Source organism: Spermophilus citellus (assembly GCF_964194105.1).
Source record: "Spermophilus citellus genome assembly, chromosome: 10".
In the NCBI taxonomy this organism is placed as follows: Eukaryota; Metazoa; Chordata; class Mammalia; order Rodentia; family Sciuridae; genus Spermophilus; species Spermophilus citellus.
In genome coordinates this window covers 77324036-77348595 of record NC_138197.1, presented here as the reverse complement: position 1 = coordinate 77348595, position 24560 = coordinate 77324036, and the positions used below count along the sequence as shown (strand labels likewise).

Genomic DNA, 24560 nt, shown 5'->3' with positions numbered 1-24560 from the left:
CTCTAGCTACCATGCACATGTATAAATCAGAGTGAGAGAAAGAGGGAGCCTATGTACCCAGCTTTAGTAGTCTGGAGAGATCAGTCCCCCTTGGCCAGAACCTGCTGCTGCTACTGCTAACAGCAATTTTATAGACAGAGGAAGTATTTTGTGCTCAAATAAACTTTAATTACACAAATTACTTTTGTTAAACTCAGTCATTCTCTTTTTCCCTCAGGGTATTTCAGCTTTATCACCATCATAGAAGGTAGAATAAGATAGAACACAGGGTCAGACAGAGCCCAAACAACACACATTTCATGTACATATTCACTTACTTCACCCTCAACCCCAAGTACGGTTTTAGGATCAGTGTATTATGTTGCTAAGGGGAATGAGTGTTTGAGTCTCAATAGACCCCAAAATGGACTATGCAAAACCTTAGGCCACCTTCCTTCCTCTGGAGTTTTAACTGTGTCAGAAATGAAGATGGAACTTCTTAAGAATAATATTTCTGACACTAATCCCCTAGATTTCTCCCTAGTTCTTTTCCCTTTGTCACAGTTATAACTGGCACAATGATTATGATGGATTGGCTGGGTACAGGAGGTGTACAAATGAAGTTAAATGGACTCAGGTTAAGGATAGCTGCCATCTGTGTGGAGCTGCAGGTCTTTGGCGCTGAGGTACTTGGGGGTTCTGTTTTCACTCTGACCCACTGAGTCAATAAAGACTGAGGACCAGAGACCAGACTCTGTAGGTGCTGCAGAGGAAGGACCAAGTCACTGACTGCACCACTACTCCAGCCAGAGGTAGAAAGGATTTACTCTGGAGATATTTGATAGAAACCCCAAAACAAACAAGTAACATACAGATAAAGGGAGAGAGAGGTAGCATAGTGAATAAATTCAACCAAGCTAAAAGACAAGACCCTAAGACTGAATAGTTTTGAGGGATGGGAGGCACAGCGACGAAAGGAACAAAGTATGGGAAACTATACCTGTGGTGCCCAGGAAACCCACGATAGTTTGAAGGAAACCTTGACCGTATGCCTAGCTTTCATGAGGTAGGAAACAGAAAATGACTAAGATATTGCACAGAGGACCCAACAGTGAATTGTGGGAGATAGAGGTCTTCATATACTTTCAGTTGGAAACTGGCCAAGAGTATGATTAGGGACTCTAATAATGGACATACTAGAGACCCTCTGGCACCTCAAGCCCAGAGTGGGTCAGCAGCTCTCCATCCCAAAGAGCAAAAGCAGGCACCACCGGACCCCGGAAATCTGTCTGTAGCGTGTGGACCACAGAGACCTTGTTTACATCCACCAGGCTCAGCTTCTTGGCCTCATAGTCCAACAGCAGCCCCACTTTCTCGGGTTGCCCAATACCCTCAATTGGGGCTTTCTCGTTGGCCAACATGGTGTGCCACTTGCGCTGAGCATAGGAGAACACCCAGGAACGATCATCAATACCGATGCAGCTATCCCGGGACATGTCCATGTCTGCCACTCCTATCCGGAATTGCTGGGAGCGCTTCACTGTCACCTCCCAGTAATGTCTGCCACTGGTGACCGCTGTGTCTGCCAGCACCACTGCCCACTCCCGGAAGCGCTCCACATTCAGGGCCACCTTGGTGGGTTCCAATCCTACCAAGCCATATTTGACACCTGTGTCACCTCTGAAGAGTGCCAGACTGCTGTGGGCAGTTTTTTCTTCCAGTTTGAAACTGATGCCTGCGGGCAGAGAAAAAAGACTGGATGATGACAGTGGTTAAAACCTTAGGGCTGGTGCTATATTCTGATCTGAAGCAGGCAACTCAGGAGATCACAAGGAACCAAGTAAGAGTTGAAAGGCAAGCTGGAAGCCAGGAGAAGTTAAGCACGCCTGTAATACCAGCTAATCAGAAGGCTGAGACAGGAAGCCTGCAAGTTCTGAGCCAGCCTGGGCAACTTAGTGAAACTCTGTCTCATAAAATAAAAGGAGTTGTAGGGATATAGCCCAACAGTAGACGCCGGTGAGTTTAATCCCCAGACCCACGAAAAAAAGAAAAACAAGCTGGTAAGACTGGGGGTCACCATTTTAGTATAGACAGTCCCGAGAGCCGAAACACTCGGACTGGGTCAGTAGATGGGGTCTGAGGGTTAGAATCGAAAAAACCAAGGCAGAGGGGGAGGGGAGATGGCTAGAGAGGGTTGAAGTTGTCTGAGCAGCTTCCGGGAATAACAGCCAGAAACTTTGGGAGGCAAACGTGAGTAAAAAGTAATAATCCTACCTCTTCGGGCTTCCCCTGCGGCAGCCCCACATCGTTTGGCTCCCCAGCTGTACAAGCGCCAAGAACGTGCAAAGTGCAGCGCCATCTTACGCCACAGAAACGCAGGGCACCTATCCCTGCTACCCTACATACCCCGCCATCTGCCGACCAGTTCCCAGAGCACGTGATGAGCGAGGCGGCCGCGCAGCGTGATGACGTAAAGGAACCGACGCCCTTCGCGGAACCACCATTTCGGTGACTTCTCTTTAGTTCTGGTGCAGTTGATCGGTTTTTTCGTGGAGAAAAACGGCGCTCGTTTGAACTGACTAAAACCTTTGGAGAGAAGGTGTAGCCAGATGCTTAGAAGCATGTATTTTAGAATTAAAGTAATTTTATTCGATCCCCAGCTTCACTTTGGGCCCCTCTCTTAACTTCTTAGCTTCCCAGAACCTTAGCAAAGCTGAAATAATGCAACCCATAAACCTTAAGTAGCACCATCCCCAGCACCGGAAAAATAAACAATTTAGAATACAGCTTGACAAATAAATGTTAAATACATAATACTGTACGGTGGGTTTGTATTTTCAAGGTTGAGAAGATTTTAAACTATTCAGTTTTCCCAGCATGACCAAAAGTATATTGGTTCAGGGTGGAGTAGGTATTAGGTAGGTGATTATGAACAGTCTACATTTAACATTTTGATCTGCTTGAGGCTCTGTGTTGCTGCTTTCTAAAGTGTTTCAATCCCTCTACTTCTCAAGGTTCTGTTGGTCAACCTGATATGAACATCCCACCTCCCTCTTCCCACCCTTCAAAAAAAATAACTGTAGATCTTTGAAAGACTAAAAAACTAACCAAACTATTCCCCTTCCCCAGTATTAACCACCATTCTAGTGGACACAGTCCTAGTTCAGGTCACTTGTATCCTAGTTCAGGTCACTTGTATCCTTAATCTCAATTAGAGTTCTCTCTCCCCACCCCACCCCCTTTTTTTTGTACTAGGGATTGAACCCAGGGGGGCTTAACCACTGAGCCACATCCCCAACCTATTTTTTATATTTTATTTAAAGACAGGGTCTCACTAAATTGTGTAGGGCCTTGCTAAATTGCTGAGGCTGGCCTTGAACTCAAATCCTCCCCCCTCAGCCTCCCTAGCCGCTGGTATTTCAGGCCTGCGCCAAGGAGCTCTGCTCCATTGATCTATTTTTTATTTGGAGGTAGGGTCTTGGTAAATTGCTGAGGTGGGCCTGGAATTTGTAATCCCCTGTCTCAGCCTCCCCAGCTACTGGGATTAATAGACGTGTGGCACTCTGCCGGGCCTAGAGTTTTCTCATCATAATGTAGTTATGTACCTTCTAATGTACTAGCTTCTCTCTGTCTGGTATTCCAAAATCCACACTACATTCAGAGTGCTATTTCTAAATCCCAAATCCCATCCTGCAATTCCCCTATTTAAATACTTTGATGTGCCTGCAACAAATTCCCTTTCATGATCATAAGACTTTTTACATGATATAACTGCTTTGTCCTACCTTCTTTGTGTATTTGTTTACTTTTTATTTATTTATTTATTTTTGTCCCAGTTCTGGAGGTGGAACCCCAGGTCTTGCACATGTTAGGCAGCACTCTACCACTTTGTGTTTGTTCTGTTTCATAAAACACAGTTCCTTCTTTCAAATGCCTACAGTCTAACTGGGGATGGATTAGAATGTTGATTGTTGCAATTTGGTTTTTTTTTTTGTTGTTGTTGTTTTTTGTTTTTTTTTTTTAAACTACATCTCTTTATTGAAGAATTTATAGTTGTTTGAAAAATACAGAATTTTAGCATTGATAAGAATGAAGCACGTTGAAAAGTAAGCACACAAAATGAGGGTAATGATGCAGCATTCCTATCCCCAGCATGAAGGAAAGTAATATCTTTTAATGAAAATGAAGTTAGATTTTTATTACAGCTTGAGTTAAACAGGATTACAAAAGCACCCTGTGATTCATTCATAGAAATCTAGCATAAATATATAGCAGATAGTCTGTAAAATTGTAGAGATCTCATCATGCATTATCTTTTCATGCTCAGACTCCACATATAGTCTCAGCATACAGCTCAAATAAAATAATAAACTGTTGCTTAAAAGGTATAATTTTGATAGTATATTCAGACACATTTCTTTTGAAAGTATATCATTAGATTATCAACCCCATTTTTAGCTGAAATGAAACTTAATGATTCAAATGAATTTTTTTCAGTAATTTGTAGATAATTTGTGAAAATTATATTAACAGAAAGTATCTATTCAGGAAATCTTTTCAGCTCATAGTAAAAAAATGGAAGTTTAAATAAACGTGAATAGTAGGACCTTTTCCCCTCAGATATAATTTTTCCCCCTGAAGATAATTTGATCTAATAAGTTAAACTAAGTAGAGTTTCATGGAATTAACTCACCAATAGGAAGCAAACACACCAATAAAAGGACATTTTTAAGTATATATAATAAGTTTTTGATGTTAATTTTGTTATAAAAGTATCTCAGAACATTATTACAACACTGATAAATAATATACAAATGATCTCTTAAAATACCATGAATAGGGAGCCAGCTTCCCTAAAAATGTTATTGTTAATGTCAATATCTTGCTTTCTTAAAATGACTTTGTAAAACCTGATAAATATTCTTAGCAATCCTTTCTAATAATAAACATCTAATATTGCTGTTAGATTGCAGACTTTTATACATAGTAAACAAAATAGCTTTAAATGAATGTGACAAATACCATAGTATTTCCACCAATATTTTTTTCCATAATGAACCAGAAGTACTTTGGAGCATGATTGCAGCATCTACCATTTTCCAGGAATTGTAGTCCCACATTCATACCACTGGACATAAGTGATTTGGGTGTGGCCACCTATTTCTCCAAATTGGACAGGTTCCTGGCGAACTGCTCTGAAATAGCCTTCCTTTGTGGGTAACTGGTCAGAAGTGAGTTGCTGTCCTGTGCGTCCATCTAAAAACGAATCTACAAACTGGCAGTGATCTTCTCCATGGCCTCTTTGATCACCAATGTTAAAATTTTCCTGTGAGTCACTCAAATAAATCTTGTATCTTAGAGAGTTGCACAGTTGCACTCCAACAAATTTTTTATACCACGTTCTTTTGACATACTGTTTGCCCTTGCATTCTGAGTAAGAGTCTGAATTAAAGAGTCTTTCAGTCCAGATGGCATCTCTTCCTGCAGAAACCGGCTCACTCACTCTTGGGTCCGCTGACTCAGTACTAAATGCCACTGTGCTGCTGGCTGGGCCTTCACCAAGTGGGTTTTTGGGTTTCACCTGGAATTCATAGCTTGTGTCTGGTTTCAGATTTTCTATTGTGGAGAAGGTTTGATTTGTAACTTGAATGGACTTGTTCTTCCCACTGAATGACCCATTTTCTCTGGATATAACTTCATATTCAGTTACGGTGTCATTTAGTGGCTTCTCCTAGTCCAAGATGACAAATGAGGGGCACCCTTCCACAGTGACCACAGTGAGGTTGGTGGGGGGGTTCTGTGGAGGGCTGGTGGCATTCCCCTCCATGGCTTCCTCTGTGGGGAACCATTTGACGGAGTCCGTGATGGAGCAGGGCCTGTTGTCTGGCTTTGGGATGTAACGCACATGAGGACCTTTGAATCTGGGCTTCCCAAGATGATCTGTTTCTCTTGTTGGGCTTGAACTAAAGTCAGTTGTGTTACCACGTGAAGGGAATCTAACCAAGCCTTTACGAAATAGCGAACTGGGAACTAAAACCAGAGCTGATTGTTGCAATTTGATGCAGAAAGTGCCATAATTAAATGATGACAAGATGCTCAGGAAACAAAAGAGAAACCTCTGAATGAGTATATGGGGGATTGTTCGGGAGAGTTTCCCAAAATCATAGCTATGGCTTGAAAGGCAGAAATAAGGAATGAAAGCTCCACCTGTTCAAAATCTCAGCTAACATATTCTTTCCAAGAAACATACTGTTGAGTATGGCCGATGTAGCCTTTTGTCACTTATTGGAGATAGATTCTCAAAACATCTACCACATATTTATTTTCTGAGTTTCAGATCTGTACATTCAGTAGCCTATTGGACATGTATACCCGATATCGAGTCACCTCAACCTCCTCCATGCCATGACTCTGAATTACCAGTTGCCTGGAAACCTGGGAGACCTTGACTTTGTGACTCTCATTTCATACTGTCATTGAGTCTCTATCACATTATTTTTTCCTGGACTACTGCATCAGTTTGCAAGGGAACATAGAAACAGACAGCTACTATCTCAACCATTAGGCTATGAATTCTTCTGTTGCCTTCCCCGACCCTCACTCCCCCAGTACTGAGAATTGATCCCAGGGGCATTCTACCACCACGCTACATCCCCATTCCTTTGAATTTTTTAGAAAATTTTAAGCAGAGTCTTGCTAAATTGCCCAGACTGGCCTAGAACTTGGAATCATCCTACTTGCACCTCCCAAGTAGCTGGGATTACAGGTGTGTGTGTGACCATACCTTTTAGGCTGTGGATTTTTAAGAATGGAAATTACATCTTTTGTTCTCGGAGCCTCAGGGCTTCAGCATTCCCCTTGGCACAGAATATATGCTCATTGTTTATGGATGAATAAATGACTACTAAGTATAAAGGGAGAGGGTTTTGTGTCCATATCTGAGGAGTGTAGTAACACATTATCTCCACTAGGGGACAGGCTGGCCCAGCCTTTTCAACCACTTCAATGAGAGAAGAGGTTCATTTGTTGCCCTTCCCCTTCATCCCTCCCTCCACCCCCACCCCCACATCCATCACCCAACCACCCTCCACCCCTCACCCCCGCTTTGTTGTCTTATTTATTTATTTAGGTACCACGGATTGAACTCAGGGGCACTCCATCACTGAATCACACCCCCAGCCCTATTTTGTATTTTATTTAAAGACAGGGTCTCAGTTGTATAGCGGCCCTCTGCCGCTTGCTTTGAATCACGATCCTCCTGTCTCAGCCTTCTGAGCCGCTGGGATTACAGGCATGCGCCACCACGCCCAGTTCCATTTGTTGTCCTTTAAGCCTAGGAGAAAAAACGATGGGAATAGAAATTTCCTTCAGAAAAGTCCTGCTTTGTCTCTTTTTTTTTTTTTTTTTTTTTTTTGCATTTGGGTACTAACAAGAGAGAGGTTACAGTATTCTTCCTGTAGTTTTTATTTTTTCTTTCTGTGCCATCCTGGAGCTATTGCAGAAGCAATAGCTATACATCCCTCACATCATCACTTGAGACTCAGCTCCAGGTGGTTCGTGCCTGTAATCCCAGCAACTCAGCAGAGGCTGAGGCAGGAGGATGCAAGTTCTGAGCAATTTAGCAAGACACTGTCTCAAAATAAAAAATAAAAAGGAATGCGGGGGCTGGAGTTGTGGCTCCATGGTAGAGCGCTTGCCTAGTATGTGTGAGGCACTGGATTCAATTCTCAGCACCACATATAAATAAATGAATAAAATAAAGGTCCATAAACGTCTAAAAAAATTTTTTAAAGGACTGGGATGCAGCTTAGGGATAAAGCACTCAGTACCCCTACCTCAAAAAAAGAAAAAAAAAATGACATATTACTTTATTCTCTATTCAGGAAATTGCTTTACCTGTCATTATTTCATTTTTACTGACCATTTATCCAATAAACTTAGTCTCATCATTCAGATAATTTGCCTGCCTTGTTAACAAATAATTAATTCTTAACATTTCCATCCATCCCAATTAGGAAGTTATAGAACTACAGACAAAAGGGGAAGAACACTGGAGGTAGAAGGAACAGTTTAGGTTATAGTACTAGGTTATGGAATAGAATAGTGTTTGAGGAACCACAAGAAGCATAATATTACCAGAGTCTCCACAGTGGGGGGATGAGAAGGCAGTTGGAAAAGTTGAGGCTGGATTATAAAGGTCTATGTATGATATGATGAGGAATTTAAACTTTCAGACATTTAAGAGCTGGTGAAGGGAACACAAGGAAATGACAAATGCCAGCTCCTTATAAAAAGGAAATGCTGGCAGCAACATGAAGAATGAATTGATGTAGGTAAGAGTAGAAACAGACAAACAGTATGAGGCTACTAGAGTTTTCAGATGAGATATGCTATGGCCCAGTTATCTAAGAGGAAGAATTAGTAGAGCTTTAGTGACTGATTGGATGAGAGTGAGAGGTTGAGGAATGGGTCAAAGTTAATTCATAGGTTTCTGACATAATGAGGAATACAGAAGGAGAACCATGTTGAAATGGAAAAAAAATAATTAGTTAAGCTTTGGATAGGCTGAATTTGAGGTGTTTTGGGGCAACCAAGTGAAAATGTTCTGTAGTTATATGGATATAAATTTCAAGAGAGAGGCAGATGTAGATGAGGTCATCCAAGGGAAGGTTACAGACTACAACAAGTAGGAGACAAACTGAAGGTGCAACCCTAGGAATACCAATACATGACACAGCACATATAAAGTACTTAGAGCAAGACCTGACCCATACTGAGCATTGATGTGCCTGGCTTGAGGCTGTATCCAACTCTCTAGAAAGGAAAGGAAGGAGGAGGGAAGAATAGAATGGACAACCCCTTGATTACTCTACTTCCCATACTGCCCCATTTCCAACATGTGGGGACCCTGACCTGATTCAAGAGCTAATTAGAGCTCTTAACTAAATGGGAGAGGGATGATGCACTCAGAGCTTGGTGATTGTTCTGGACTTTGCCAGGAGTCAGCAGTCAGCAAAGCATAAACAGAGAAAGAGAGAGAAGCGGGGGGGGGGGCCTCAGGAGCTAGCCAAAGGGGCTGCTGGGCTGGCTTGTGCTATGTTGGGGCCTTTGTCCTACTGAAAATGTCCACACAATGGAGCTGGGTTACATGCTGACCTGGCATTCTGAATATGGGGCTGGGATAGAGATTCTACATGGTGGAAGCAGAGATGAGTGGTCACCTGGTTCCTGAGGACCATATCATTATTCACAAATATGAAATCACTAGAGAGGATATTCAGTACATGATAATGAGAAATTATGTTTGTATGTGATTAATTCACAAATCGATTCCTCTATACTTTATTTAAGGCTGCTATCAATGTATGGATTGCTTGGGCATATCTCATTTAATCCTCATACAACCCTGCAAGATCAGTTAAGTAGATATGGCCTCTGCCTTGACCCTGGGTGCCTCTGTTTGACAGAAGCAATCATCATCAGATCATGCCCTTTGCTCATTGAGTCTGCAGTAAAAGGTCTCAAGAGGAAGAAAGCTTGATATGAGAGAGAAGTGCCAAGGCTGGAGAGAGTGAATGCCTGGGTATAAGGATAGGCAAGTACAAGTGTTTAAGGCTCCCTGGAAGGGCCTGATTTGGGCTGGAGTGGAGGTAGTGGAAGAGGCTGCAGAAAGGAGACAATAGGTATTCCCTGATCATAAGACTACAGCTCTTTTCTCTCTGCTTCCTCTTTTTGCAGGGAAGCACCTGAAATATTTGTCCCACACCTCCCAATTTCACTCACCTAAGACCTAGAAAAGCAGTTTCCAGACTGGAATAGGATATCCACCAGAGTCTCTGGATCAGCTGGAAAAACATGGTTACCTGGGAAGTAAGATTCCTGAAGAGAGGAAAAATCACCAAGTCTCTCTGCTGACTTCATCCTTCTCATATTGAAAACCAAGATGTGTCCCCTTCTCCACTGCTAATTCCCAGGGCTTGTTCTCTGACTCCCCCCCTTTATTTTCTCCTCCAGGTCTACCTACCTCCCAGATCAGATACTTGAGGGTCAAATAGATGGCAGAATTTGGGGCTGGGGATGTGGCTCAAGCGGTAGCGCGCTCGCCTGGCATGCGTGAGGCCCGGGTTCGATCCTCAGCACCACATACAAACAAAGATGTTGTGTCCGCCAATAACTAAAAAATAAATATTAAAATTCTCTCTCTCTCTCACTCTCTCTTTAAAAAAAATAGATGGCAGAATTAATACTCTGGGGGAAAAAAAATCAAAAGGCTGAGTCCTGGTTGTGTTTGTTTTTTGTTATTTGTTTCTTCTTGTTGATGCTGTTTGTTTTTCTTTCGGTTCTGGAGATTGAACCCAGGGCCTCCTGCATATTAAACAAGTATGCTACTCTATCTCTGAGCCACATTTCCAACCCCTCAGCCTTTATTTATTTTTTTTTAATTTTGAGACAGGATCTTGCTACATTGCTGAGAGTCTTACTAAGTTATGAGTTTGGTCTAAAACTTACAATCCTCCTGCCTAGTCACTGGAATTACAGGTGTGCACCACCACCATTGCACTGTCCTGGTTGGGCTTTTTAAATGGGACAGGGAGTGAGACAGGAAAAGGAGGAAAGCAGCAGGAGACCAGTGGGAAGAAGAGTGCGGCAGATGCTGCCTGCCTGCACAGATAGCCTGATTTTGCCTTCACTCCTCTCTTTCTCCCACTTCCTGTAGAGCTTAGCCAGCAAACTAGAAGAGAGGTGCTGGCTAAAGACCTGGCCATTCTCATTCTGAACTTGTAGGGAGGGTGGTCTTTGGGACCTCATACCCCAGTGGGAACCCTATGCCAGGCATAGTCCCTTCATGCCACCTACCCTGCCTGGTTGAAAGTTTGGTGGTGTGAACCTGACACAGGTGTTAAGTGAATCCAGTGGGTTACAGCCAAATCCATTCTGACTCTAGCACTGCTCTGTGTCCACTGGCTTGACTCTCCATCAAGCTGACTTCTGTCCTGACCTGGAGCACAGGAGCCATCCTGGCCTTGGTCATCTTCTACCTGATACTACTCTAGGTGGCTGCTGCCCAGCTAGTCACCCAGGTGAACAACTAGGTGAGTAGGGCAACTTTGGGCAGGTAATAAGGGTAGTCAACTAATAGGACTTTAAGGAATGAACAAAACAGGGAGTATCTGTGTTCTATGAATCCTCTTCCCAAGATACATTTATTATGAAGAAAATAAGCTAATGTATTAGACTCAGCAACTCAGGAATTTGGATAATTTACTGCAGATCCTTTGCTCAAAGCTTTCTAGGTAGGTTGTATTAGTTAGCCATCACTATAACAAAATGCCTGAGGAAATTCACTTATAAAGAGAAATGTATTTTGGCTTATGGTTATAAAGGTTCTAGTTCAAGATCAAACGACCCCATTGCTTTGAGACTCTGGAGAGGGCAGCACATCATAACAGAAACATGTGGTAAAGAAAATTGCTCACTTCACAAACCAAGAAGAGAAAGTAGAGCAAAATAAGTGGAAGAGACTGGGCCACATAATCCCCTCTGAGGACACCCCCCAATTACCTAAATAAAGATCTCTCACAAGGCCTCACCACTACTCCAAGTACTCCCAATAGCAACACCCTGGAACTGCGGTGCCCGATGGGCAGTAAAAGGGTTATGTGTCCTCTTACCCCTAGTCCTAGCATCTCTGGTCTCACAGGTGAGCAGAAAGAGTCATTCAGACCAGACTCCAGCATTGAGTTTTTCTCCACTTTCCAGCTGGTACTCATCATGTTTACTGTGGCTTCCAGCAGCGATGGGAAGCAGATGGGCCAGGCAGCATGATGGTGGGTTTCTCTGTGACTGGAGGAGCAATGGCATTGGTAAAAAACCCCAACCATATCAAGCAGGGGTTTGGGCAAAGCTGGATTCTACTTCTCAAAAGATATACAACCTATTTTGTTTGTTTGTTTTGTTTTGCTGTTTTTAGAAAGGTTATGTTAATAGAAAATCACAGTAATTATATGTAAATCTATGCAAAACTCAAGTAAGCTTTATTTTTATTTATTTTTTTTATATATAGTTGTAGAAGGACAGCACGCTTTTATTTATTTATTTTTTTAAATGTGGTGCTGAGGATCCATCCCAGTGCCTCACACATGCTAGGCAAGTGCTCTGCCACTGAGCTACAGACCCAGTCCCTCGAGTAAGCTTTTGATTTTCATCTTCAGTTAGGTTTGAAAGAGATTTGTATTCAGCTAAATGGGGTGATGAATGTGAAAGGAAGTGGCTGAGGCTTAGTTCTCCACGGGCTTCTTATCAGCATTTAATAAGGATAAAGTAGAAAGTTTCATAGCTCCAAATAAAGAAATCTAGTCATTTAAGTTGGTGTCTACAAGGTGAGGAACTAGCTGCCCTTTGTCCTTTTTTTTTTTTTTTTTTTTTTTTTGGTAGTACTGGGGATCATACCTAGGGATGCTTTACCACTGAGTTACATCCCCAGCCCTTCCCACCCTTTTTATTTTTTGTTTTTATTTTGAGACAGGGTTTCACTAAATTGTTGAGGTTGGCCTTGAATTTGCAATTCTTCTGCCTCAGCCTCCTCAGTCACTGGGATTACAGGTGTGTACCCACTGTACCCAACCTGTTCTTTTTTTCTTTTTTCTTTTTTAGCCTGTTCCTTTTCATGAGAACCTGTGGAAGCAGGGAATTGACAGGCTGAGGCATTAGGATCCCAAGTTGGAGACTAGCCTTGGCAACTTAGAGAGACCCTGTCTCAAAATAAAAAGGATTAGGGATATGGCTCAGTGATAAAGTACCCCCTCAGTTCAATCCCCAGTATCAAGGGTGAAAAAAAAGAGGCTACAAGGTTGGTGAGATCACCCCTTCCTGTTAATTAAACCCTTGTTAAATGATTCCGTAAGTACTTTAGCCAGGGACAATACTAGACTCTTTACCTACTTTATCTTATTTGATCCAGAGGAAACTGAGGCTGAGTTTACATTAAATTGATTCAACAATTTTTTTTTTCTTGTTCTGGGATTGAACTCAGGAGAACTTTACCACTGAACTATATTCCCAGTCCTTTTAATTTTTTTTTTTTAAAGAGAGAGAGAGATAATTTTTTTAATATTTATTCTTTAGTTATTGGCGGACACAACATTATTGGCGGACACATCTTTGTTTGTATGTGGTGCTGAGGATCGAACCCGGGTCTCACGCATGCCAGGCGAGCGCGCTACCATTTGAGCCACACCCCCAGCCCCAACATCTTTGTTTGTATGTGATGCTGAGGACCGAACCCGGGCCGCACGCATGACAGGCGAGCGCGCTACTGCTTGAGCCACATCCCCAGCCCCCTTTTAATTTTTGTATTTTGAGACAGGGTCTCACTAAATTGCTGAGGCTGGTCTTGAACTTGTGATCCTCCTGCCTCAGCCTCCCCAGGTGCTGAGTCCTCCAGCTTGATTCAACAAATTTTTATTTTCTGCTTTCTAGTATGTCAAGCACCAGGTTTGCAGTGGTGAAGAGATCCGGTATGGTCTCTGCTGTCCTGAAGCTTATATCTAGTTGGGATAACTTGCCTAACTAGAAAGTGATAAAGCAAGGATTGTTGTTAGCACTGCTCTTCTTTATAAATTTTGGGTAAACAGAATATTTCTTTGTTTATGATATCCCTCCTCATTAGCACATATGTGGCCCGACTTACCTATATATATTTTTTAGGGCAATAGTTATTTTTGCAGTACTTAGGATTGAACCTTGTGCATGCCAGCCAGGCGCACTACCACTGAGCTACCCCAGCCCCATTTTTTTTTTTTTTTTTGTTTTGTTTTGTTTTTGTGATACTGGGAATTGAACTCAGCAGTACTTTACTCCTGAGCTACATCCCTATCCCTTTTTATTTTGAGGCAGGCCTCATGAAGTTGCTGAGGTGGACCTGAAACTTGTGATCCTCCTGTCTCAGCCACCCAAATTGCTGGGATTACAGGTGTGTGTGCTAATGTGCCTGGCAGCCTTATTTATTTATTTTTTTAATATTTTATTTTTTAGTTATAGTTGGACACAACACCTTTATTTTATTTATTTATTATTATGTGGTGCTGAGGATCGAACCCAGGGCCTCCCATGTGCTAGGTGAGTGCTCTACCGCTGAGCCACAACCCCAGCCCCTTATTTATTTTTAATAATGTTTAGGTCAAGCATAGTAGTGCATGCCTATAATCGCAGAGGCTCAGGAGGCTGAGGCAGGAGGATCATAAGTTCAAGGTCAGCAACTCAAGCAACACCTTGCCTCTAAATAAAATCTTTTTAAAAAGGGCTGGCAATGTGGCTCAATGATTAAGTGCCCCTGGGTTCCCGTATCTTTCCTCTAAACCAAGGTAAGCATCATCCTGAATCCTGTTCTCATACTTATATCATTTTTGTATAGTTTTATCTCATCCGTATCCTGAGGAACATATTTGTATTTTAGTTGTTTTTAACCCCAAAATAAAAGGTTATCATGAGGTTGGGATTATAGCTCAGTGGTTGAGCACTTGGCTAGCAGTGTAAGGCACTGAGTTTGATCTCCAGCACCACATAAAAATAAATAAATTAATTAAAGGTATTGTTTCCATCTACAATCAAAATTTTTAAAAAAGGTTATCATGGCAAGTATAATTTTCTGAAAAATTTAAAATTTATTTTATTGATAGAATTCATCACAATTATTAAGCGTCACTATGGTGATTCATTCATGTTGATGAGTAATATCCCTTCATGTGACTATACCATTGTTTATCTCTTCATTCTCCACTGATTTGGGTTGCTTTTAGTTTTTTGCCATTGTGAATATTGCTATTGTAAACATTTTTGTATGTGTTTTTTGGAGTATTTATAGAAAATCTTCTCCTAGGTATATAAGTGACATTCCTGAGTCAGTAAATATGTGTTTGCTTGAATTTATTCAGTGGTGCTATCTATCCAAAGTGATTACCCCAATTTACACTCCCACTAATTGTCATAACTGGTTCCATCATTTTGGATTCTTACCTACATCTGCACCAAAATAGCTGTCGCCAAAGTCTCTACTCTTTTTTTCTTTTAAATAAAATTTTAGTTGTAGATAGACACAATATATTTATTTATTTGTTTTTATGTGGTGCTGAGGATCAAACTCAGTGCAAGTGATCTACCACTGAGGCACAACCCCAGCCCCAAGTCTCTATTCTTGTTATATTTTGGTACTAGGCATTGGAACCAAGGGATATATTTGTATTTTAATTGAGCCACATCCCCAGCCTTTTATTTTATTTTATTTGAGACAGGTCTCCTTAAATTACTTAGGGCCTTCCTAAGTTGCTGAGGCTAACTTTGAACTCACAATCCTCCTGCCTCAGCCTCTTGAGTCACCGGGATTATAGGCTTTGCCACTGCACCCTGCTGAAGTCTCTACTCTTAAGGCCATGATGTGCTACCCACTTTTCTGTTTGGTACCTTTTCTGGAGGCATTCCAAACCCTGTGCACTCCCTGCAGACAGCAGTGGTGACTGGGAAACTGGGTAAGGTGCAGCAAAGAATATGGGGCTTGAAGTTAGAAGATTGGTGGGGCTTCTAAAATGCAAGAGACTCTAAGGACTGCTGATAGACTCCTTTTCCATGAAATCAGGAGGGCCAGTCTTTGGATGCCCTCTGATCTTGGCAACTTTGCCTTCCAGTGGATGGTTAGAGGGACCTTTGGACTTTCCTGTAACTATCTTATCTACCCACAAGCTGGATACTGGAGGAGAGAAGCACAGATCCTGATATATGTTCCTCTTCTCTCCCCACAGGTACATTGCATGGGACTCACGCCTGGTATCATCTTTGCAGGCTTCACCTTCAAAGTTCTGTTCTCTGGTACTTCACAGGAAAAGTTAGTGACCTGCATAACTCACCACTAAGTAAAGGTGATGAGCCTGTTGGAGTATCCTATTTCACCTTCTCCAACTACATGGCCCCTCCCCTAGGTCCCAAATCCCTCACCAAGTTTGAGCACAGTTTGACTTGTCTCCCCAAACTTTCCTTCCCCATATTGTCCTTGACCAGCCTCTTTCCCCAGATTCTGTTTCCTCATCCCTATACCTTTCCCAGGGGACCAAGGTTTAGGACCCCAGTGTCCCAATTATGGCTATATTAGAAAACATTAGACCCTCACATGGTTTCATAGCCATGATTTGGGTTCCTTCCATTCACCACTTCCTACTCTGCCTTGTACAAGCTGATTGTGGGGTTTCACTATTAACCCCTTTCCTCATCCTAGACCCCAAACCCCACTCCCAGCCTATGCTCAAAGGACAGCTTCTTTCCTCATCTGTCTCTATGGTTTAAAAGACCAGGCTGAGGGTTTGGAAAAGAAGGTGCTGGCATGGGTTGGGGGTAGGGAACCTGGGCTCGGAGAAAGCCAGACACAGCAGAACTATTCTGTCCCAGAGCTGCAGGGTCCACAGATTCCAGCCCAAACCAGCCAATGGGAGAAGGCCCTGTAATCCCAGGGAACTAAAGAATTCTCTTCAGTTATCCAACTTCCCTGCTGAACCCCACTCCTTACCCCCACCCCCACCCTTACCCCCAGTAATCTAAGAGGAATCTGAGGTCCCCAAGAGCACAGCCCCATAACCCACACAAAGTGAACTCAGCTTGACAGACATTCCAAGGGGATTGGAGGAATGTTCTAATACAGATGTTAATCATGACTGTGAACCCCAACTTTGATGCAGATAGAAAGACAGACTCTTCTAGTCCCCCATCCATGAGCCTCATCCCTGTGGTTCTCTCAGCTCATCTCCAGTTGAGAAGGGAAGGAAAAATCCAGCAGCTCTATCAGATGTATGGGAATGAATTAAACCCTCTACAGCTGTGAAGGGGTTAAGAGGCAGGGCCAGCTGCCTCAGTCTGCCCCTCCCAGGGATTAAGAGTCCTCTATAAAGGGGACTATCCACCCAGACAAGATCAGGGGGGTGCCCGGGACCCAGGTGCTTTGCCCATCCCCTCTGCCATGTGGGAACTGCGGTCTGCCTCCTTCTGGAGGGCCATATTTGCCGAGTTCTTTGCTACCCTCTTCTACGTCTTCTTTGGGCTGGGGGCCTCACTACGTTGGACCCCTGGACCCCTGCATGTCCTGCAGGTGGCCCTGGCTTTTGGTCTGGCCCTGGCTACACTGGTGCAAGCAGTGGGCCACATTAGTGGAGCCCATGTCAATCCTGCAGTCACTTTTGCCTTCCTTGTGGGCTCCCAGATGTCCCTGCTCCGGGCCTTCTGCTATATTGCAGCCCAACTCCTGGGAGCCGTGGCTGGGGCCGCTGTGCTGTATAGTGTCACCCCGCCTGCTGTCCGAGGAAACCTAGCACTCAACACGGTAATGGTTGACTGGGAAGGGCTGGGGGCATCTCGTGTCCTGACTCTGTTTCCCTGACTCCCTGCATGGTACAACGTGTGGGTGTGTGCACGTTTGTATGTGTGTGTGTTTCAGGACGGGGAAGATCAACAGGTGGCTTGGAGGGGTAAGGAAGGCATAGAGCCCTGGACTGAGAATCAAGAAACCTGAGGGCAGAGGATACAATTTAGTGGTAGAATGCTTACTTAGCATGTGTGAGGTATGAGGCCCTGGATTTGATCCCCATAATCACAAAAAAGAAAAAAGAACAAAAGAAAGAGAACAAGATGAGTTCAAATTTCATCTTTCCTTCCAACTTCTGTCAAGGTCTTAAGGAAACTTATTTTACCTTGTGGGGCCTCAATTTCCTCATCCATGTAAGTGGGTACAATCATTTCTACCATAAAGGTGTATTGTCAGGAGAATTTACAGATACAATTGCTGTGAAGGGGGGTTGTATATCCTTCCTCTCCAGGAAACTGATGCCAGAGGGGATCCCTACCTGAAAGCCTTGAGGAGGTAATGCTGTGGCAGCCCTAATGAGCTGCCTCCCTTCTTCTTCCTTTGCCCAGTTGCACCCTGGGGTGAGTGTGGGCCAGGCCACCACAGTGGAGATCTTCCTGACACTCCAGTTCGTGCTCTGCATCTTTGCCACATACGACGAGAGGCGAAATGGTCGCCTGGGCTCCGTGGCTCTGGCCGTTGGCTTCTCCCTCACTCTGGGGCACCTTTTTGGGGTAAGCAGGAAAGGGGAACAACTTCTCATTCAAGGATACCAGGGCCCCCAAACCTTTCCCAACTTTTAGGTGTTCTTCCTGCCCACTCAAATAGGAACGTTATTCATCTTACTCTATATCATTTGGCACACAGGAATTAACCCTACCCTATCCCTCTCTTGTGATTGCTATACCTAGTTCTTCTTGACCCTTGGTAAGAAATGTATGCACGCATCATAGTTCAACTTGGGCTTTGCCTATTGGTCTATAGTATATCCCAGATAGGGCATCAGTGCCCTCACCCACTGTGGAACCCCCTGAAGAGTTATGTAGTTTGTCCTTCCCCCACTTGCTGCTGGCTGGACACGAGATTACCAGCTCTGAGGGGCAATATGGGCTATGAGGAGAAAAGCTGGGTGGAAGGGGGTGTGTCTCAGTTACAACTGTGTCTTTTGCAGATGTATTATACTGGTGCAGGCATGAATCCTGCCCGTTCCTTTGCTCCTGCCATTCTCACCAGGAACTTCACCAACCACTGGGTGAGTGAGGGGAGAAGGACAAGATCCTAGAGCCCTCCTGGATGGGGCTGGATTGCAGATTCCAGATTTGGTTTCTGCTTTCCATCTGGTTGTGTTGGCTTCTCTATCAACACTCAATTAAGGAGCTATCTGAGAGCATGGCATGTACATGTGAACAGGTTGCATTATTTTGCTAGAAAGAGAGGCTAATGGACATGGTGTCATATACCTATAGTCCCAGCACTCAGGAGGCTGAGACAGGAGGATCCTGAGCCCAGAAGTTTGAGACCAACCTGGACAAAACAGTGAGATCATATCTCATAAAAAGCTCTTGCCAAAAAAAAAAAAAAAAAAAAGCTCTTGCTCATTGTTCTTTCTCTGGACAGACTTGTTTTTGTTGTTGTTGTTGTTGTTGTTTGTTTGTTTTTTACTTAGTATCCATCAGATGCCCAAACTAGAGAATATAGGATAGACAACTAAATATGAAGACAATAAATTCTGCTCTCAGATATCAGTATGTGTGTGAGCACAAATGGCTGTGGGCCTATTTCCAGTTCTAATACTTTACTAGTCTAGTGTGTGACCCTGGGCAAATAATCATCTGTACCTTAGTTTCTATAACTGTAAAATGAGATGTTATGAGCAATAAGTGTGAAAGTTATATGCATGAAACATTAGCACAGAATCTGAAAATGGAGTAAGTCTCTAATAAATATTGGTTGTTTATGTTGTTTTGGCCATATGCAAGCCAAACATATGAAAATAGTTTTTAAAAACTTCAAAGTTGTTTTTTCATTTCATGGCAACATTATTCACAATAGCCAAGAGATGGAAGCAACCCTATGTGGACTTACATACACGGAACATTATTCAGCCTTAAAAAGAAAGGAAATTCTGACACATGCTACAACATGGATGAACCTTGAGGACATTATGTGAAAGTGAAGTCAGTCTGTCACAAAAAGACTAGTCCTAAATAGTTCTACTTACATGAGGTAGAAACTCAAATTTATAGAAACAGAAAGTAGAAGGGTAGTTGTTTGCCAGGGTATAGGGTAGGGGAACAGTAGTTGTTGTTCAATAGCTATAGAGTTTCAATTTTACAAGATGAAATATTCTGGAAATGGGTTGAACAACTCTGGGAATGAAAACAGTTAACACTACTGAACTGCATGTTTAAAAGTTTGTAATAAAGGTAAATTTATGTTATGAAGTATATTTTACTACAATCTACAAAACTTTCTTGAAAGAAATGTATAAACCAGCAAAAATTGATAACAACAAATAAAATATACATGTGCTAAGAAGGTATGGGATAGCAAGGCACAGAGGCACATGCTGGCACAACTTGGAGAAGGCAGTAGGATTGTAAGGTTAGTCTGGGCAATTTAGTAAGACCCTGTCTCAAAATAAAATTTTAAAAAAGGCCTGGGTCATAGCTCAGTGGTAGATCACCCTGAGTTCAATCCCCTGTACCACAAAAAATAAAAATAAAAAATAATTTAAAAAATGATCAGAAAAAAAAAAAAAGAAATGATACATTTTGAAATACAGACAGTGGGAAGTAGGGTCTATAGTTTACATCAAGGCTGGGGATGTAGCTCAGTGGTACAGTGTGAAGTCAGCCTGTCACAAAATGTAGAGTTATGATTTCTAATCCCTAGCACTGCAAGCATACAGACAAACAAACAACAACAAAAACCCACACTGATTTTTATTTAGACAATACCTGCCCAATTGCATGTGACAAGTTAAGATATCTTCTTTTTAACTAAGAGGGTTAGAAAAAGAGCATCCTTGCTGCTCAGTTCCCTCCTCAAACTTAAGACTTCCTTTTGTTTCCCTACAGGTGTACTGGGTGGGCCCGATCATTGGAGGGGGTCTGGGCAGCCTTCTCTACGACTTTCTTCTCTTCCCCCGGCTCAAGAGTGTTTCTGAGAGACTGTCTATCCTCAAGGGTGTCAGACCCAGTGACTCCAATGGACAACCAGAGGGCACAGGGGAACCTGTTGAACTGAAGACCCAGGCTCTGTAAAAGCTCCAGATGGAGTGAGGGAGTAGAAAGCTTCAGGGGCTGAGACAGCCCCTAGATGAAGAAAAAAACTGTGGGGAGGGGCATGTACTTTTTTATTTTTTAACTTATGTGTGTGTGTGTGTGTTTCTTTTGCTGTGTGAAATCTTTCAAGTTGCATTCATGAGCTGGTTGGTACAAACTTCCCTTCCTCCCCATCCCACTTCCCTTCGCCGTGTGTGCATGATTGTGTGTATGAATGTAGGTGAGTGTGGCTGTGTCTGAGTTTTGGGGCATGAGAGCTAGGTAAGGGAAAAGGTGTCAACGTATATGTCCTTCCCCCCAGCCTGGTGTGATGAGTACAGGGAACCGACCTTAATTTCTGGCCTTTACCCTGCTTGCAGTCAAATGTATGGCTCTTGATTTCTGAGGGAACAGGTAAGCAGAGAGATTACTCCTCCCAGAGACAGATGGAGAAAGTAGACAGGGTATTCCAAGGGTTGGGAGAAAGGACTCAAGGTAGGTGGGTAGGAGAGGAAATGGAGGTTATTAGCCCCAGATCACTATGCAAGTTTACCTAAAAGTTTTAATGAAGATAATAGGAGAATGTAGCTTACTTATCTCAGGGATGCTTGCCCCAGGGACTTGGGTGGGGAAGTAGCTCTGAGAAAAGTGAACACTGGGACTTGGGTTGTTCTGTAAAACCACATAAACCTGTCTACATCCACTGGCTGGGTTGTGTGTTCATTCTGGCATAATGGATCTCCTTGGAGGTCCTGGGCCAGGGAGCTCCCAACCTAAATAGCAGGTGGGCGAGCCTAGAATCTAGAAAAATTAGGCAGCTTAAGGAGTCCATTTGACATGCCCTGGCAGATGGAACTTAAGCCCCAAAATTATTTCCTAAAGGCAAAACCCGGAAATTTTATGCCTGGAGAAACATAGGGGAAGGAGTCTGTGACAAGAAGGGAGAGGTTTTGACTTTCGGAGATTTAGCTTATTCAAAACAAATCAAAACACTGTCCAAATGGAATCTTTCTGCTTTTATCACTACTAGCTCCATAGTCTTTTTTTCTTTTTGTATGTATCTTTTAACTTTTCTCTCATCTGTCCTTTCATCTCATAGCTAACCCTCCCTCATAACCCAGAAACTCATTCCTTGTATTCAAATGAGTAATACTTCAGGAGATAACCTTCCTTTTCAGCCCCATCTTCTTTCAATTCATTGGCAAAATACACTGGATCAGCAGAGGCTGGAAGAGATCCTCAACTGAATAATGAATATTTATTGTTGATTTCTTCCTTTTATAAGCCTCTTGCATACTTGTTAGACTTATGCCTACAGTATACAGACAACTTTAATTTCGGCGGGTACCTCCACTTCCTCCCAAATAAAATGTAACTTTTCCAACTAACCCTGATGACTTTGGAATAGTCCACTTGACCCGAAGGGGAAAATGTGAATTTATCTCTAATCTGAACTTGGTTATTATTATAATTCAGCAGACTATTCATAGCGTTGTGACTTTTAGGCCAATGTAGGGAACATATTCGGATAAAACAGTCCTTTTACTCGCTTCCCTTTTCCTTACTTCGTCACCAACCATTCCCTTCTCCCCCATTCGCTCGGATTCAGTGGACCAGCCCGCCTCGCCCCGCCCCGCGCCCCACGCAGGCGGGGACCGGTCTCCTGTGTCTGGTGGCGGGAAATGTTGTAGTCCAGGGCCTGAGGGCAGCTGGGTCTGAGAGGCTCCGCGGGTGAGTGTGTGTGGCAAAAGGGTTCTGGGTGGACTGAGGTCCTTTCGAAATCGCGGGGACAGGCTTAGGAGGCGCCGAGTCCCAGTTCCCGCCACCGGGTTTAAAGGCCGAGGGCTGGACGCGTCTCTAAGCGCGCACGCGCATTCCTACCCTGCGCCTTCGCGGGCTCGCCTCCGCGGTTCCAGGCGCGGTGGTGAACTCTCACTGCACCCCTCCCACGCTGCTTTGCACACCTTGGGCTCCCAGTGGGTGGGACTGTGATGACTAGGGGCTTGGAGCCCTGAAAGTAGAGCAGAAGGTTCCTTTGGGTTTTCACTTCGGAACTCCACATCCCGTTCAGACTCGAAGAAACGTGAGAGGCCTAATGGTCATCAGGGGTCGGAGTTCACAGGGCGCTTGATTTAAATCTCGAATTTTTTTTAAAAAGAATGAATTACGTTCCCTCTCCCTTTTCTCCTGGTGGAAAGTTTAAGATACGGCCTCTATTCGGGTTTGTCAACCAGACCTTTTGTCACTAATTCATCTCCATCTCTTGAGTCTCTCTCTCAATTATTTATTCTGCCTTTCATACTGACACCAGTACCTTTAAAAAAAAAAAAGTCGAAACTTGTTGTTTAACGTTAACTTTAAGGCTCCGTTTTGGCCATTCTCAGGAGTAAATTCTTAGGTGGCATAAGGGGCCTTTCATAATCTGTTTCTGACCTTCTCAGCCTCATTTTCTAAAAACGTGACATTTATGTCTTGCGCTTGACTCACAGTCACAGGGAAAGGGTGTATCTGCATTATACACTTTCATACCTAGTATCTATGATCCTCCTGTGACCTCTTCTTGGAAGTTATTTTTTTTTTCGGCCACATAACTTGTCTTGTCCCTCTGAAATTCAGTTTATCCAGCCTTCATACACCAAGCTGATCACTTTCTCCCTTGTGTCCATGAAATATTGTATCTCCCTTTACTATCAGTGGCTCTGAACTCAATAAAATGTTACTGAGCCCCTCATCTGTACTATGCAGTGTACTCAGCGTCAAGTATGTAGAGATGCATAGGTCAGAATTCCTGCCCTTGAGGAATTCATTTTGGTAGCAAAAACATAGAAGTGAGAGTCTTCTGCAGTTACAGTGACAGAGTTCCTTATTTCCTTACTCCTCTCAGTCCTCACTCAAATACTATCCTATATATCCTAATGCCTCCAAATCTCCAGTTGCATCCTCAACTTTAGACTTGTCTACTTAAGTTTAGTAAAGCATTTATTGAGCACCTACATTGTGCTAGTCATGATGATTCCTGAGATCAAGGAGTTAACATTTTAGTGGAGCTTGGTGATGCATTCCTACATTAAGGCATGAAGATCACAAGTTCAAAGCCAGCCTGGGCAATGTAGCAAGGCTCTGTCCTAAAATAAAAAATTAAAAAGGGCTAGGGATGTATAGCCCAATGGTAAAGAGCCTCTGGATACAACTCCCAAAAGTTTACATTTAGTGCAGTTGTTAACAGCAGATTAAATTAAAATCACCTGAGGAGCATTTTCGAAATATTTTGCCCAAGCCACACCTGGAAATTTTGATCTCATAACCAGGCTCTGAAAATTCAAAGATAAATAAGAAACAATTCCTGTCCTCAGGGAATCTGAGGCTAGTGGAAGGAGACAGACACAGACATTTTAAACGAATATAAACTATTATATGAGAGACTAACAGAGGTGTAAGTGCCATGATGGAATTCTGTATATGGCACAAAAGAGAAAAGAAGTTCCTTTTATATGGAGAAGCCAGGAAGAATTGCCATTTGGGCCATTTCAAAAGACAATTCAATAAGTTGGGGGTGTAATGGTATACTCTGATTACTCCACTACTGGGCAGGCTGGGCAATTTAGCCAGACTTGGTCTTAGAAAAAAGAGAGAATTTGACAGACTCTAGGTTGATGGAAGGGTGTTCTGGATATACGAATAACTTGAGCAAGAAGCTTGAAAGATAACTGCTGGGATATCATGAAGAACTTTGTGTTGTGGACATGAAGAACTTTGTGTTGAGGGTCGTCAAAACTTTAGTTTTTTATAGTAGTGCATGTTAATGGTAAACAATTCCAATAGTATCAACATGAAAGAAATTTTTTTCTAACTCTAGATCTCCCATTTATTTCCAGAGGTGTTGCTATGAAGTTTCTTCCCCTTTTCTTTTCCTTTTTAAAATTTTCTTTTTTGGT

At 42.9% G+C, this 24560-nt stretch overlaps 2 protein-coding genes across 2 annotated transcripts; one reads left to right on the top strand and one right to left on the bottom strand.

Annotated features, from left to right (window-relative positions):
* Window positions 1-1095: 1095 nt before the first annotated feature.
* Window positions 1096-2392, bottom strand: SPRYD4 (SPRY domain containing 4). Its single transcript, XM_081310292.1, has 2 exons — window positions 2254-2392; window positions 1096-1714 (listed from the first exon to the last, which is right to left on the bottom strand). Exons 1-2 carry the CDS (start codon window positions 2336-2338, stop codon window positions 1176-1178), a joined length of 624 nt encoding a protein of 207 aa, XP_081166418.1. The 5' UTR covers window positions 2339-2392; the 3' UTR covers window positions 1096-1175.
* Window positions 2393-16978: 14586 nt separating this feature from the next.
* Window positions 16979-20625, top strand: MIP (major intrinsic protein of lens fiber; the record flags this gene model as incomplete). The annotated part of the gene is made up of 4 exons (XM_081311871.1): window positions 16979-17338; window positions 17929-18093; window positions 18531-18611; window positions 20440-20625. 4 exons carry the CDS (start codon window positions 16979-16981, stop codon window positions 20623-20625), a joined length of 792 nt encoding a protein of 263 aa, XP_081167997.1.
* Between the last annotated feature and the right edge of the window lie 3935 nt (window positions 20626-24560).

Excerpts from the sequence above, each read along its gene's own strand:
- SPRYD4 (XM_081310292.1), bottom strand. The coding sequence starts at position 2,338 with ATGGCGCTGCACTTTGCACGTTCTTGGCGCTTGTACAGCTGGGGAGCC. Across the intron at positions 1,715-2,253 it reads CGCAGGGGAAGCCCGAAGAG|GCATCAGTTTCAAACTGGAA; the intron begins GTAGGATTATTA and ends CTCTGCCCGCAG.